Source organism: Coturnix japonica, chromosome 3 (genome assembly GCF_054131305.1).
Source record: "Coturnix japonica strain WE chromosome 3, WE-NBRP24, whole genome shotgun sequence".
In the NCBI taxonomy this organism is placed as follows: Eukaryota; Metazoa; Chordata; class Aves; order Galliformes; family Phasianidae; genus Coturnix; species Coturnix japonica.
The window spans coordinates 6572395-6586435 of record NC_140665.1 but is presented as its reverse complement, the minus strand read 5'-3'; the positions used below and the strand labels follow the sequence as shown (position 1 = coordinate 6586435).

General features: G+C 46.1%; 1 protein-coding gene across 1 annotated transcript in view; it reads left to right on the top strand.

Annotated features, from left to right (window-relative positions):
- SLC24A3 (solute carrier family 24 member 3) overlaps window positions 1-14041 on the top strand; it is a 106317-nt gene that overhangs the window by 77733 nt on the left and 14543 nt on the right. The window contains exons 7-15 of the mRNA XM_032443440.2: window positions 3629-3703; window positions 6460-6485; window positions 7027-7080; window positions 7749-7894; window positions 9705-9865; window positions 10444-10720; window positions 11621-11787; window positions 12489-12603; window positions 12766-12878. Coding sequence (XP_032299331.2) covers window positions 3629-3703; window positions 6460-6485; window positions 7027-7080; window positions 7749-7894; window positions 9705-9865; window positions 10444-10720; window positions 11621-11787; window positions 12489-12603; window positions 12766-12878 — 1134 coding nt within the window. The remainder of the gene's footprint in view (window positions 1-3628; window positions 3704-6459; window positions 6486-7026; window positions 7081-7748; window positions 7895-9704; window positions 9866-10443; window positions 10721-11620; window positions 11788-12488; window positions 12604-12765; window positions 12879-14041) is intronic.

Below are 14041 nucleotides of genomic sequence, written 5' to 3'. Positions count from 1 at the left end.
CAAGGAGATGCCATGCTGGGGTACAGAAAGGAGCATCTCTGCTCACCATCCATTCACCTGCAAAATGTGGCTGTGTGACGCAGAAAGCTTCCCTTTGCTGCAATGTCTCGTACCTCTGCAACTTTGACCCCAGTTCCCTGCAAAGCATCTGATGTTCAAACCCTGCTGTCACCCATGTTTCTTTTCCCTCCAGGAACAAGTGTGCCTGACTCACAGGTTCAGGTCTGTTTGTGTCTGGCTGGGGGGGAAACCTGCACCCTGTGATGTGTGCTGTTTGTTTTGCAGCTAATGCTTATAAGCTTCTGATTGACTGATTGCTCATTGCAAGTGGGATGTAATAACTCCCAAAATAAGGCAAGTTATGTGAAAATTAACTTGCAGGTCCTGATGGTTAAGCAGTTACAAGCTCTGCTGGAAGGTGGTAGTAATTATCTTACGAAATTCCTTCCTGCTTTGTATCTTCATTGCAATTGCTCGAAGACTGATACGTTTAAGATCAAGAGAGAGAGCAAGTGTGTGCAGAATATTAAACACAGGGTTGCTATTTCTTGTCTTATTTTTGGTTGTGACCTTTCGAAGTGCACACAGTCTGAACCCTTTGAGCCACAGATGTAATCTGCAGCACTCCCTTTGCTGAGGGCTGCCTTCAGGAGCAGCCACCCCAAGTTCAGGGAGAAGGGTTTTAACTCAGTGCCCTTTTGCTCAAGCTCAGCTCGTGTTTTGCTGTGGGAATGATGCTGGTGGAATTGAGGCCTTCAGTCTCGTGCAGTCCCATGCGTATTTGTTCTCTGGTGCTGCTGCTGGGTAAAAATGTTCCTTTATGTCCTGTACAAGGAAGGGATATTACTTGCTCAGTTTACCTGAGCTTAGACCGCAGGGCTTGGGGCAAGACAAGGAATTGCTTCTGCATTGCTTCAGTCCCAAGCAAACACCTCCCTTTCCAGACTGGCCTTCTTCTTCAGTGTTAACACATGGGGATGTGTCTCCCAAGAAATGCATGGAGGCTCTTGAGTGACTCACACAGAATCACAGAATGACCCGGGTTGGAAGGGACCTCAAGGATCATGTAGTTCCAACCCCCCTGCCTGGCAGGGCCACCAAACATACACATTTACTAGATCAGGTTGCCCAGAGCCCCGTCCAACCTGGCCTTGAACACCTCCAAGGACGGGGCATCCACAACCTCCCTGGGCAGCCTGTTCCAGGGCCTAACCACTCTCCTAGTGAAGAACTTCCCCCTAACATCCAACCTAAATCTTCCCTCTTTTAACTTAAAACCATTTCCCCTAGTCCTGCTATTATCAGCCCTTTCAAAGAATTTACTCCCCTCCTGGGAGTAAGTTCCCTTCAGGTATTGAAAGGCTGCAATGAGGTCACCCCGCAACCTTCTCTTCTCCAGGCTGAACAAACCCAACTCCCTCAGCCTGTCCTCATAGGGGAGGTGCTCCAGCCCCTGATCATCTTCGTGGCCCTTGAGCCATTGACCACCACCCTCTGTGCTGGAAGTCACTTGCTGGAAGTCACAGTTGAATAGCAGTTGAATATCAAGAGGGGTACAGATGAGGCAGTGCCACTGTAGGATGCTTCGTCAATACTGTGAGCAGTGGTGGTGAACAGGCAGGTGGCAGGATCTCTGCAATTACTGGAGCCGAGTAGGGACGTCCTAAAGTAATAAATGGCAAAGTGGGAAGCCTGTGCTTTGTCAAGGGAAAAGGACCCTGGAAGATGAAGCCTCACAAGGCTGTCCCAGAGAGTGAGGCCTTCAGCAGACTCACCAGAGGTAGGCAGTGACGCTCAGGAGCTGACACAGGTGACATATGATGGCACATATCTGGAACTCTGCAAATGTAGCACGGTCCAATCCATAGCATAACAGCGTGGCATACAAAGATATGCCCTTGTGGGCAGGTTTGCTGTGTCCTACTAACTAATACTAAATACCTGGTGGAGAAAATGGGAGTTGTGTGGTGGAGGCTGTTTGAATTTTCACAGGTGTGATTTCAGGATGATGGATTGGATTTCCATAAGGTCCATTCAGATCATATAACAATGTTTATTTCTAATGCATCTTCCATTCGTATTCATGTCGAGCAAGCAAAATGGTGCTAATGATGCTATTATTGCCAGTGCAATTACTGACAAAGAAGCCCCTTAAGAGCTGGGGATTTCACAGTAGACTGAAGGTAATTCTCCTTCTGAAATGACCCATAGGAATTATGTGACTGCAACAGATGCTTTGTTCCAGCTGAATATCGTGCCCAGGCTACTGCTGTTGAGTTCCTGTGGCTAACAAACCCAGAGCTGGTTGTGCTGATTGGAGATCGAAGTGCTGACAGCAGTTTCTGAGTTTGCTCACAGTAGCATGAAGGCAGATTTCAGGATGGGAAGCAATGCAAAAGCTTTTGCACGATGAAATGATGTGGGTTTGTAGCTTCTTTTGTGGTCTTACCCTTCCTGCATAAACAGGAAGTTTCACCCTGCTGCACAGCAGCTTGGTTGGTTGCTTCCTATGGATCCTACAGCTCTTTTGAATGGCTTTATCCAGTACTAGGCTGGTGTTTGCTGCCTGCTTTCTTAGCCTGTTCTGCTGCATTGCCAGGTAAGGCTGTATGAGTTTATTCTGGCAAGTACCTTGCTCACATTGTCCTGCTTTGAACTGCATGGAAAGCCGTGGCTTTTGGTGCAGTTTCAGTGTGAGGGGCAGGAGGAAAACGGGTAAAAGCTGCCTTTTTTTGTGATGCCTTTTACCTGATTTCCTTTCTGCCTTCGTTGTGATCTGCTTAATGGTGATTTAGGAGGGTTGCAGCGCACTGAGATTTACATGCAGTCCTTGGCTGCTGCAGGACTGAATAGAGCAACTTGTGCCTTCAAGGTCTTGACAGTTACAATGAGACTACAAAATTCCTGTCAGCAGGCTGGAAGTGCTGCCGTTTCCCTCCGTGCTAATTAGCTCCTTTTAGCCTGGCTAAGTGGTTACTTCATGTGCAAGGCTTCCCTCTCTCAGATTCTTCTTCCCGGTGATCCAATGGCTCCAAGACTTCAGTTCAATGACTCGACCCTCTCAGGAGACCTGGACTTTTATTGCCTGTAGTTATTCATGAGGGAGAGCTACTAGGATGTCTGTGGTGTGTGAGCAGCTTGTAGGAGTCCCAGGCAGGAGCATATTGCCTTCACTCCAGTCTGAAATCAGGGCAGGAGCCTGTGATTCCCTGGGGTCCTGGTCTGTGACCTCTGTGCTCTAGATTCCTGCTGGATAGCTGTAGATAGATAGATAGATAGATAATTAGATAGATAGATAGATTGATTTCACTGGATAGCTGTATTTGAAGGCCTGGCTGTTAATGTGTTCACTCAGGTGTTGGAGGAAATACCCCTAGGATAAAAAAAAAGAAGCATTATCTATGCACAGAAAGGAACATTAGGGCCTTAAATAACACTGTAAAAGGTGACTGGAGTGATCTCAAGTTATTTTATAAACTATCTCACAGTGCTTAATCAGTGTTCAATGAGGAAAAACACTTGATACATTCAAGGGTCGGTCCAGAATGGTGTAAATCTGCCCCCATCGTTCTGCCTTCCAGCTCACACCTGGGCCTGCCTGACATCCTCTCTCTGCCTCTTTTCCCAGGTTGTTGCACTGTCATCATGGAGTCTTTTGAGAGATTCGATCTATTATACGCTGTCTGTTGTTGCACTCATTGTGGTAAGTTGCCAAAGGCTCTTGTACCTGTTATTCTTCTGTGGCAGCCCACGTGTCCACTGTAGAGGGATCTCACTAAGAAACCAGAGTCTTGTTGCTAAGGTCCTCACCCCAGGAGCCATATATATGTAGATGTATACGTTTCTTTGCTTGGGCATCTAGTCTAGGGCTATACAAAATCCTTTTGTTTGGGAACTCTACCCCATACTATCAGAGAACTGTAAACCATTTAGATGTGAAGAGGTTCAAGGTCCTCAGTGCAGCCAGAGTAGGGCTCTGCAACTCAAGGCTTGGAGGCATTGCCAGAACTGTGATGCAAACGTCAGAGCGCTTCATGCCCAGTTGTGGTCTGGGTGATGTGGAACAGGCCCCCATGTCTTCAGCATTACTCCGCAGCACTCAGTGCATGGGCCTTTTAAATGCCTGTTAGGGAAAAACAGAGAAAAACGAGAGGAAGAGGGAACATTTAAAGTGATTAAAGATTTAGCTCCCGAGTGGTTTAGCAACCCTGTTCTATGTAGCGTTTCTCCTCAGACGATGGCAAGTGAGGATTTCTCCTTTCAGAGTCTAAACACTGCTTCACTTTAAGAATTCTCTCTCCTCTCCATGGTTTAGCTGAGGACCCCAGGCTTTACAGCGGCTCGGATCCTTTCTCTCCTTTTAAGGTAGAATCAAACAGAGATGTCAGCACATTGATATTTGAATTCTGCCCCTCCAGTCCCCTGTCTCTCCACTGGCAGACATGCTGCTGGCTCTGTGCAGGGCACAGCACAACTTACACTCTGTTTTCTCATCTGTTAGACATGTATGGGCCTTACATTTTCGAAAGCATTTAAACGCTTCACTATATAGGGATAATTTGCCATGTTGGGGCATTGAGACTTGGCTGCAGCTGGAATATAATCATCTTTCTTGAAGGATAGTATTGCTTTGTAGAAGATTGAGCTTAGGTTATTCTGAAGAGCAGCTTGTGGTGCTCTCATATGAGCTACACTCCACAGGTGCCTTTGCGAATCATAAACACACCTGAGAGGAGATAAACACATTCCTGCCAACACTGAATCTAACAGCTTCAAATTCCGCTGGGTAAATCCATGCGAGTTTATCTCCTTCCATTTCAACCAGCAAAGGAATCGCAGCACTGCAGTAAGAAATAGCAAAGCAACAAACTCACCTCTCTGGTGCTCCGTGCCAGCTGATAAGAGCAAGTGAACTCCACATCAGAGCAATTAGAAGCGGGCCAGCTTTCTTTATCACTCCTACCTCGTGTTCATTTAGCTGTATGATTTCTTCTTTTCTTTTACCTTGAAATTATATTACAAAGCTGGTATTCTCCTAAAGCTCAGCAAGAACTGTTACTCTTTATTTCCCTTGGAAGCAAAAAGATCCCAGTGTTTCCTAACTCGAAGGGACATGGTCATTGTCATTAGTGAAAGAAGTGGGATGGGTGCTATTTTTAATCACAAAGGTCAATGCACACGCTTTCGTGCCCTGCCACACCAACACAGTGCAACCCAAAATAGCTGTTGTCAGATTAGATCACCGTGACTGGGGCTGTGACTTACAGCATGCATAATGTCTTGCTGTCATGTGTTCTTCCAGTAACAAATACGGCTATTGTTTGCTGCTCTATCAAACACAAGTTGCTATTTACAGGCTCTTTAGCTTCAGGGAAGCGTTTTGTTGTAATTTCTAAAGCTTATTTCCTTTCCCCTTGGTTTTCTCTGGGTGTGTTTTCCTAGTGGTGTATACAGCACTTCCACCCCTTCATACAGCACTGAGCTGAAAGCAGCTGAAGGTGCTTGGAAGGACTAAGTGGCCAGCAGGACCCTCACCAACTAGCACCAGGTCCACTGAGTGCAGCCCAGAGCTGTAGGGCCCATGGACCACTCGTGAGCATCCTTGCAAGCCCTGCCCTTCCCACCATGTCTGCAGCATGAGCCAGGCTCAGCATCCCCAGCTCTGGGACTGGCAGCTAGAGCAGAACTCACACGGAGGCCCAATGGATATGGAAAGAGAAGCCGAGGAAGGGATGCTGCCAGCAAAGCTACCACAGCAGTCCCCTCTGCTCCCAGCACCTGCTGATGCTGGTGAATTCAGCGGTGGAACGTGATGGCCATCTGCTGGTGACCTTCTAACATCTGCCTCTACAAGCCCTGATAGATAGATGGGGGTGAACCCCTTCAATTCTATGGCACAACATTGGTGTTCCCAGCAGCATCTTACACATGCAGGTGAAAGACATCGCTCCTTCCCAGGCAGCACAGCATCACGGGGAAGCCTTCAGATGTGCTGACAGGACTCTAACGCTGCTTGTTAGAGTCTTAAGCTTAGCTCGGAAGGAAATCGTGCCCTGGGGCTGGTTTTCAGTTTTGTTGGAGCACCTGTCATTGACACCAGGTGTGGAAGTGACTGTAAATCTGCATACTTAGAGCCCAGCTGCTGCTGAGGGGCAGCACAGAGGGATGGCATTATCTCTGCTGAGACCAGCTGCTGCAGCTCCTAGGTCACCTATTTGACCTGTCACCTCTTCAGCAGACCATGTGGGCTTTAGGGAGGAATGCTGCTCTGCTTTCCTAGGTGGGAGAAACATGAGAGCTGAAAGGTTCCCAGGGAAACAGAAGAGATCCTGATGCCATTGCCCCCGGTTGCTCTGTCCCCGCTACCACCCTCTGGGGTTGGTGGGCTGTTTGCAGCCCTGGTGCCTGCTGTCACCTCCCTTGTTTAACATGCTGCTTTTTTTAATCTTTCCTCTGCAGTTTATTTACGACGAAAAGGTTTCCTGGTAAGTGAATCTGGCTGCATTTCTTGTTCATTTTCCCTATGTACACCACAAAAGCTGCCGTACATGGGGTTCGTGGGAAGAGAATGGGTTTGAGAATCAAACACTTTGCCAAGATCCTTGTGTTTTCAGCACGTCTTAGAGCTCAGAGTGACAGCGGTAGCTTTGTTTTCCCTCAGCCAGCATTATTTAGATCACAAGCACTAGGGGGAGTCAGGTTACTTGGGTTGTGTGTTTTCTTAAACTCGTCCTTACTGGGCGATTTACATTTAATTTCAGAGGGTTTCTGTAACACTGAGTTTTGAAATGCTTTGTTTTTAACTAAGATTGACTTGAGACCCAACCATATTTGACCATGCCCCCACTCAAACCCATCAGTGAGGAAACTGAGTGTTGAACAGCCAGGAATGAGGTTTGGCATGGTTAGTGTGATGTGCCAAAACCCCTAACAAGAACATAACCTGTGAATTTTAATACATTGCAGGCAGCAGGAGCTCAGCACCAGGTCCTGCTCTGATGCACTTTGTGTTCTTCCTGTTTGCAGGTGGGAGTCCTTGGTCTTGGTGCTGATGTATGCCATCTACATTGTTATCATGAAGTAAGAGATTCCTCTCTACCTTTTTGTGGGCACAAAACCCCATCGTGTTTCTTTACTCCTTGCTGAGACCCACGATAGAACTGCAGTGCAACCAGCACTGCTTTCACGAGCATCTGAGCTCCTTCATACCAGATGATGCTTGGGGAGCTGGTCTGTTCTGCTGTTTGACTCCCCTCCTCCTGCCTTGTTTCTAAAAGCCAGTGGAAAAGAAACCCAGATTTCAGCTGGAACATTAAACAAAACCTAGCAGCCACCAAGCACACCAGTGGTCTTTTCTCAACAAGTAAGAGTAGAAGTTTGTTTTGAAATGATGAACAGAGTCAATATTAGGAGAGCGCTTCTCAGTGAGAGCAGCAAAACAGGCCTGGTGGAAGGGAGTACAAGTCAGAATTCCTCTTACTTCTAGTAATTAGGAACTTTAATATGGAGAGCAGGTTCACACCTGCAACACTGGCCATCAAAACAAGTAGCTGTGCTGTTTCAATCTGGGGTGGATTTGCTTTCTTAAAGTGATGTTGTAGTTTGAACAGATGTTTCTGAGCTTCCTGGCTGCTGGTGTGGTTAGTCAGTTGGTGTGCTCATGATGCTCTACCCTTCTCTTTGAGTCTCATGCTGAGATCCATGTAGAAGTGGCAAAAGTACACCTAGAATTCATTTCATTTCTGCAGGTACAACTCTACCATCCAACACTGCTTGGAAAGGAAGACAAAAAACGCTGCAAACATGGTGAATGGATTGGCAAATAACACAGAAATGGACGATAACAGCAACTGTGATGCCACAGTGGTGTTACTAAAGAAAGGTAACTGTTCCAGTAAGTCACCTTGTTTGCTTGCATCGTTCTGAATGTTTACAAGTTTGTCTGCCTGCTTTGCACTGTGGGCTGGGCACGTCTGCTCAGTGCTGAAATAGGGAGGTGCCCATTAAGCCCCACTTATATTTCCTTAGCTTAAAGAAATCGTTGCTTCCATAGCTCAGCTGCAGTAGCTATATGTGTGTGTGCGCACTGGTGAGCATAAATTAAACTGCATACAGAGAGTGCAACAGATGATGCTTTGCCTTTGCAGTAGGCAATAAGCACTTGTAGTAAACGTGTTATTGTGCACCTATCCTCAGCAGTAGGAGACTCCCCAAGTCACTGCTTTAAACTGAGAAGGGGTTGTGTCTTATTTAAAGAAGCCGTGGCCTCTGTGTACAGACAAGCTGCCCTTTTTCTTCTGCTTGACTCCATAAAGAACAAACAAAACCAGCTGTTTTCCCACCAAAGTGATTAAAAGATTTTAGTATATATACAGTAAGCAACTGAATGTGAAATGTGGATGTTTTTTCTCGCTGACATCAATCCCTTTGAGTCTACCAGATGCCTGCTATCACATTACTGCTCTGTTGCTGAGCAGAGGGAAAGCTTTTGTGAGCATGGTGTGCTGTGGTTTGGGGAAGCTGCTGTTACTGGAACAGCTCTCTGTAGCCTTGGAATCTCAACAGTGGAACTGTGCTGACAAGATAACTACACTGCGGCCAGTGCAGCTAGACTGGCAAAACAGAAGCATAAAGTCAGGCTTACCCAGTGACCCCAGGAATGCCCACAAATGAGGCGTTTCTGATTGTAGGATTTGGTTTAAATTGCACCTCTTGGCTTGACACTGCTCAGACTGGTACATTTTGGTCTTGAACCCTCCTGATTTCTTAAACTGGCTGAGGAAGGAAGCCCAAAAGGATTGCTTCATTTTCTTGCAGATTGTTCCTATGTTTACTTGGTGCTGAGCCTCTGCAGGCTCGGGTGGGTGAGCAATGCTGCTGGGCACACCACAGCAATGGCACTGGGTCAAAAACAGCCCTGATTTCAAATGGTCAGAGTGCTGAGGGCATCCAGTAATGACATTTGCTTTCCAAGCTTCCACTTTTCTGAACTGAGGACCACAAAGAAGAAAGCAGAAGGATTTCTGCAGTACGCAGCACTTTGTAATGTGAAGAAGCCACCAGGGAAAGCTACTTGGCCACCTTGATTTTTGTGCCTCATGTGTCTACCCCAAAACATAGAAGCATCCTCAGAAAAAAGAAAGTGCCTGGGGAGGTGCTGTGCTGCAGGACTAAGAATGATGATGATGATGATAATACAGTTGCCAGTGCTGAGCACAGCTATGTTGGGGAAGCTTGGGTTTCCCTGCTGCTGTTTAACAATCCTGCCTCTGCTTTCTCAATCCAAGGACTCAAGGGCTTGTTCAGTGGAGGTGATGGTGGATGAGGCCAATATCCTCACACAAGTGCAAATTGTAATAGTTGAATTAATACTTCCCTATTGCAGCAAGTTCTTCACTCTGGGGATGACCATTGTTGAAGCAATGATCCATTTAACAGAGGCCTACAATAAACTGCAGAACAGATTTAATTTGCTATCAGTGAGAATGAACGGAGATACCATATTGGTCATTTATGTATAAATCCTGCTGTGTAAAGACAGAAATGAAACACAGAGGAGGCTGTGGAGTGGCTGAAGGAGTGGTTCTTATAGCGGGCCTCTAGAACCTGTGAATCTGTTCTACTGAGAGGTGGAAAAGAGAGGTGGGAAAGATGGAAAGAGAGGTGGGCAAAGACCTCAACTTCTCTTTGTTTCTTGGTTGCAGGGAATTTCCACCGTAAAGCCTCAGTGATCATGGTGGATGAGTTGCTGTCTGCTTACCCACACCAGCTTTCATTTTCTGAGGCTGGGCTCCGGATCATGATAACCAGCCATTTTCCTCCCAAAACACGTCTCTCCATGGCCAGCCGCATGCTAATCAACGAGGTATGTCTGTTCTCTTTTTTCCTCTATCTTTCTCTATCTTTTCTCATTCTGAATTTGCCCATGGCAGCATTCAGGTCAAAATGGACCTCTATGATTTTCTTGGATCCCTGTGTTAATTTTCCCCAGTCCCATCATAATAACGATGTCTGTACTAAATCACCCCTTGCTATCTGTACCCGTGGAGGTTTTAGTAGAGGAAGTTTCAAGTCATTATGTGGTTATGCTCCCTGTAGTTGATGCTCACAGCAGGTGCCTCCAGCGTTGATCTGATCTGATGTTAACACGGCTTATTGTAGAAGATGGTTCTACACTTTCTGACCTTTGTCTTCTTGTATCTCTGCAGTCAGTTCAACAGTTACTGGTCCTTATCTCATAAAAGCTCTATCTGTGTGATGTTTGTCTACTTCCTGCAAGCAACTACTGCATTATGCATGACCGAAATCCGTCCCATTTTGCTTTTAAAACCAAGAGTTTAAAGAACTCTGTGCATCCCTTTTTCTCTTTAAGAAAAGATAAAAACCAAACATTAAATTTTAAAGAACCTGTCTTTGAGCAAGAGTTTGTGTCTGTATTAACAGAGACAAAGACTGATCAACAGCAGGACTTACACCAATGGTGAATCAGAAGTAGCAATCAAAATACCTATCAAGCACGTTGTAGAGAATGGAACAGGTCCAAGCAACTCATCTGAGCGGGGTGTGAATGGCACACGGCGGGACGAGGATGTGGCTGAGGCTGGCAATGAGACAGAGAATGAGAATGAAGATAATGAGAACAATGAAAACGATGAGGAAGAGGAAGAAGACGATGACGATGATGACCATGAAGGGCCATACACACCTTTCGACCTACCCAGTAAGAAATATGTTGGGTTTGTGTTCTAGAAAGCAAAACTGAGTTGGAGTATGCCAGAAAGCATGGAATCATAGAATCCTTAGAGCTGGAAGGGACCTCTGAGGGCCATCTAGTCCAGCTCCCCTGCAATGAGCAGGGACACCACAGCTAGGTCAGGTTGTCCAGGGCCTTATTCAGCCTGGCCTTGAGGGACGGAGCATCAGCCACAACACTGGGTTACCTGTTCCAGTGCCTCATCACCCTCACTGTAAAATATCTTTTTCCTTATATCTAGACATACTTTGGGGTCTGTACTTGGATGTCACGGTTCAGTTCCTGGTCACAGGTAACAGCTAATTGGAAAGCATGAGGTGTCTCAGCATGTTGGGCTGGTTGGTGCAGCTCAGCTGCAGCTCATGTGGGGTGAGGCAGCAACCTCTGCTGGGGAGTTCCTTCTAAGAAAGCTGTGTCCATCTCTGGGCAGACCCATCTCGTTCCATTGGCTGCCCTACATTTGAGTCATACCAGAGCTGTTGAGATGTAGGGTGTTGAAAACAAGACAGAATACTATAGGAACTGTTTCTACCCTTTCCAAGTGATAAACGTTTTTGGGAACTCCTATTCAGACCTCCACACATAGCTGTAGTTCAAGCAGGGGAAAAAACTGAGCCTTGAAGTTAGTAATTTAGATGTTCTATGGACAATCACACTTGATTTATAGTATAGGAAAGGTTGATGTGACCTCTGGAAGTCATCCTGATTCAGACCTCTGCTCAGAAAAGGTCTTTCTAGAGCAGGTTGCCAAAGGCTGCTCCTTGAGTGTTAGTTAACTCCAATCACATATCACACAGGAGGCATTACTTTCGGAGTGACCTGCATATTAACTAGAATCATGATTGCTTCCTGTTTTCTGTTTTACAGCTGGCAAAATGGAAATCTTGAAGTGGCTCTTCACGTGGCCGTTGAGTTTTGTGCTGTATTTCACAGTGCCCAACTGCAACAAACCCCACTTGGAGAAATGGTTCATGGTTACCTTTGCTTCTTCTACCCTCTGGATTGCAGCTTTCTCCTACATGATGGTGTGGATGGTACGTACCAACTAAAACAGCCTGTGAAAGGCAACAGAAGTGATTTCTGTCAGCTTAGCAGAAATATGGAGCGCTGGTATCAGGGATGTAAGGGAGGCCTGGCTTGGGCTGCTGCACTATGCATTTAACACAGCTGATAGAAAATTTGGTGTCATTAAACAGTGGCATCTGAATTTTACGTATGTGGATCAGATCAGAGAGCTGTAATTGACCATAGGCTCTGTGGTAGAATAACAAAGGAGCTTACAGGTATCTCCTCTATGCCAAAAGGAACTGTTTGCAGTCGTATAGGTATATAAGTTCCTACATGTAACATTTATGTAACATTAACGTAACGAACCTTGGGGATGTTTTGGTGTCATCTTGGCTGTTATGTAGATGTAATAACATCTCTGAGCTTTGGCCAAGGCTGTAAGTCACCATATCACTTCTCCTCCAGGTTAGAGTCAGGAAAAATGGTGGATGAAAGGTGTAAAACAGCTGATCAAAGAGAGTGAATAGCAGGTCAGTGCTTTCCAGGCAGCCAGGTGGGGAACATACAAGAAAAATGGGAGAAAAGCCTCTCCCTGCTTCTCTTTAAAGAAAATGTTTGTTTGCACTGAGCAATAAATGCTGTCTCCCAGCATCCTGCAGAACTGGACCAAACTGCTCTCTGTTCTTATTCTTTATAAACCACCTGATGGTTTTATTCCATTCCTTAGGTGACAATCATTGGCTACACACTGGGAATCCCAGACGTGATAATGGGCATCACTTTCTTGGCAGCAGGAACCAGCGTGCCAGACTGCATGGCAAGCCTTATTGTAGCAAGGCAAGGTAGGTTCATCACTGAGGTGTCAGGCTGCTGCTGAATTGCTTCTGTGCATCATTGTCCTCTTTAGGAAGTGTGTCCTGAATGTGAAAACATTCAGAGTGCAAAATATGCCATGTATGTTAATCTGAGACGTGCCTGAGCATCCATGGTTTCCATTCCTGCAGGTATGGGGGATATGGCCGTGTCCAACTCCATCGGAAGCAATGTCTTTGATATTTTAATTGGCCTAGGCCTCCCGTGGGCTTTGCAGACCCTAGCAGTGAATTATGGATCATACGTAAGTCTCACATTTGTTTGCAATCATGTTGTTTATTTGTGCATATCAACTGAGTATGCAGCATTTTTGTGCTTTGAGTATATTCCAAATAAGAAGAATGATCCTGGCTTAATAAGACAGGTTGCTTAGGACCGTGTCCCATAGTGAGTAGCTATCTCCCTTACACTGGGGAGCCAAGAACCAGACCTAGCACTGCAAATGTGTCTCACTAGTGCTGAGCCCGGAGGAAGGATCCCCTCCCTCCACCTGCTGGCAGCGCTTCTCCTAACGCAGCCAGGGCTGCTGTTGGTGCTGCTTGCCACAAGGGTGCATTGCGGGCTTGTACTTGGCGTCCAGGACCAGGAGGTCCTAACAGCTAACAGCCCACTCCACCACCCGTGTGTTTAATCTGCTCTTCCTCTGTCTGTGGGCATGTATGAGAGGCAGTTTCAAACGCCTTGTTGAAGTCAGTGCAATTAACATATGTTGGTCTGCCTTCACGCAAGTCCACCTCAACCATCTTATCATAGAAGGGGTGTGTAAATACAATTTTACCTTTGTCTCCCCATCACCTTCTTGTCATTCACATGTTTGGAAATCATTCCCAGGATTACTTGCTTCATCACCTTCCCAAGTATTAGTCAGGCATCATCTGGTAGCTTGGTTCACCCCCCTTCCCCTCCTTGGATATAGGACTGACAGAAGGAAGGGGTGCAGTAGGAATGAAATCCTTTTCTCTTAAGGAGTGACTTATATGTAGCTCATCTACGTTCGTTAACGTTTGTTTCCTTGATAAGAATGAAATTGAGTCATTGAGCAGAGGCAGCCGGCTTTCATGGGGGCACAACAATGTTGCTACTGTTTTGCACACCCAAAATGTTCACTGTACGCTGCAATCACGTGGGTAGAAAAAACAGCCTTGGAAACAGTCCCACCATTAGCAAAAAGGGTTCTCTTAGTTTGCACTCACCATTTCTGTATTTCTCTCTGGGTGTTTGGATAAGCAGACTTGGTAACACCACCACCAGACGTACATGCACACATACGCAGTAATAGTAACTGTGATTCTCCTGTTTTGTATACAAAGAGCTTTCTAAAAGACAAAAAACCAACCACTGGTTTGAATGTAGTTACTTTTTCACAGCCACCCAGGTATTTCCTCCCTGGTACAGGTTAAGCTCTTG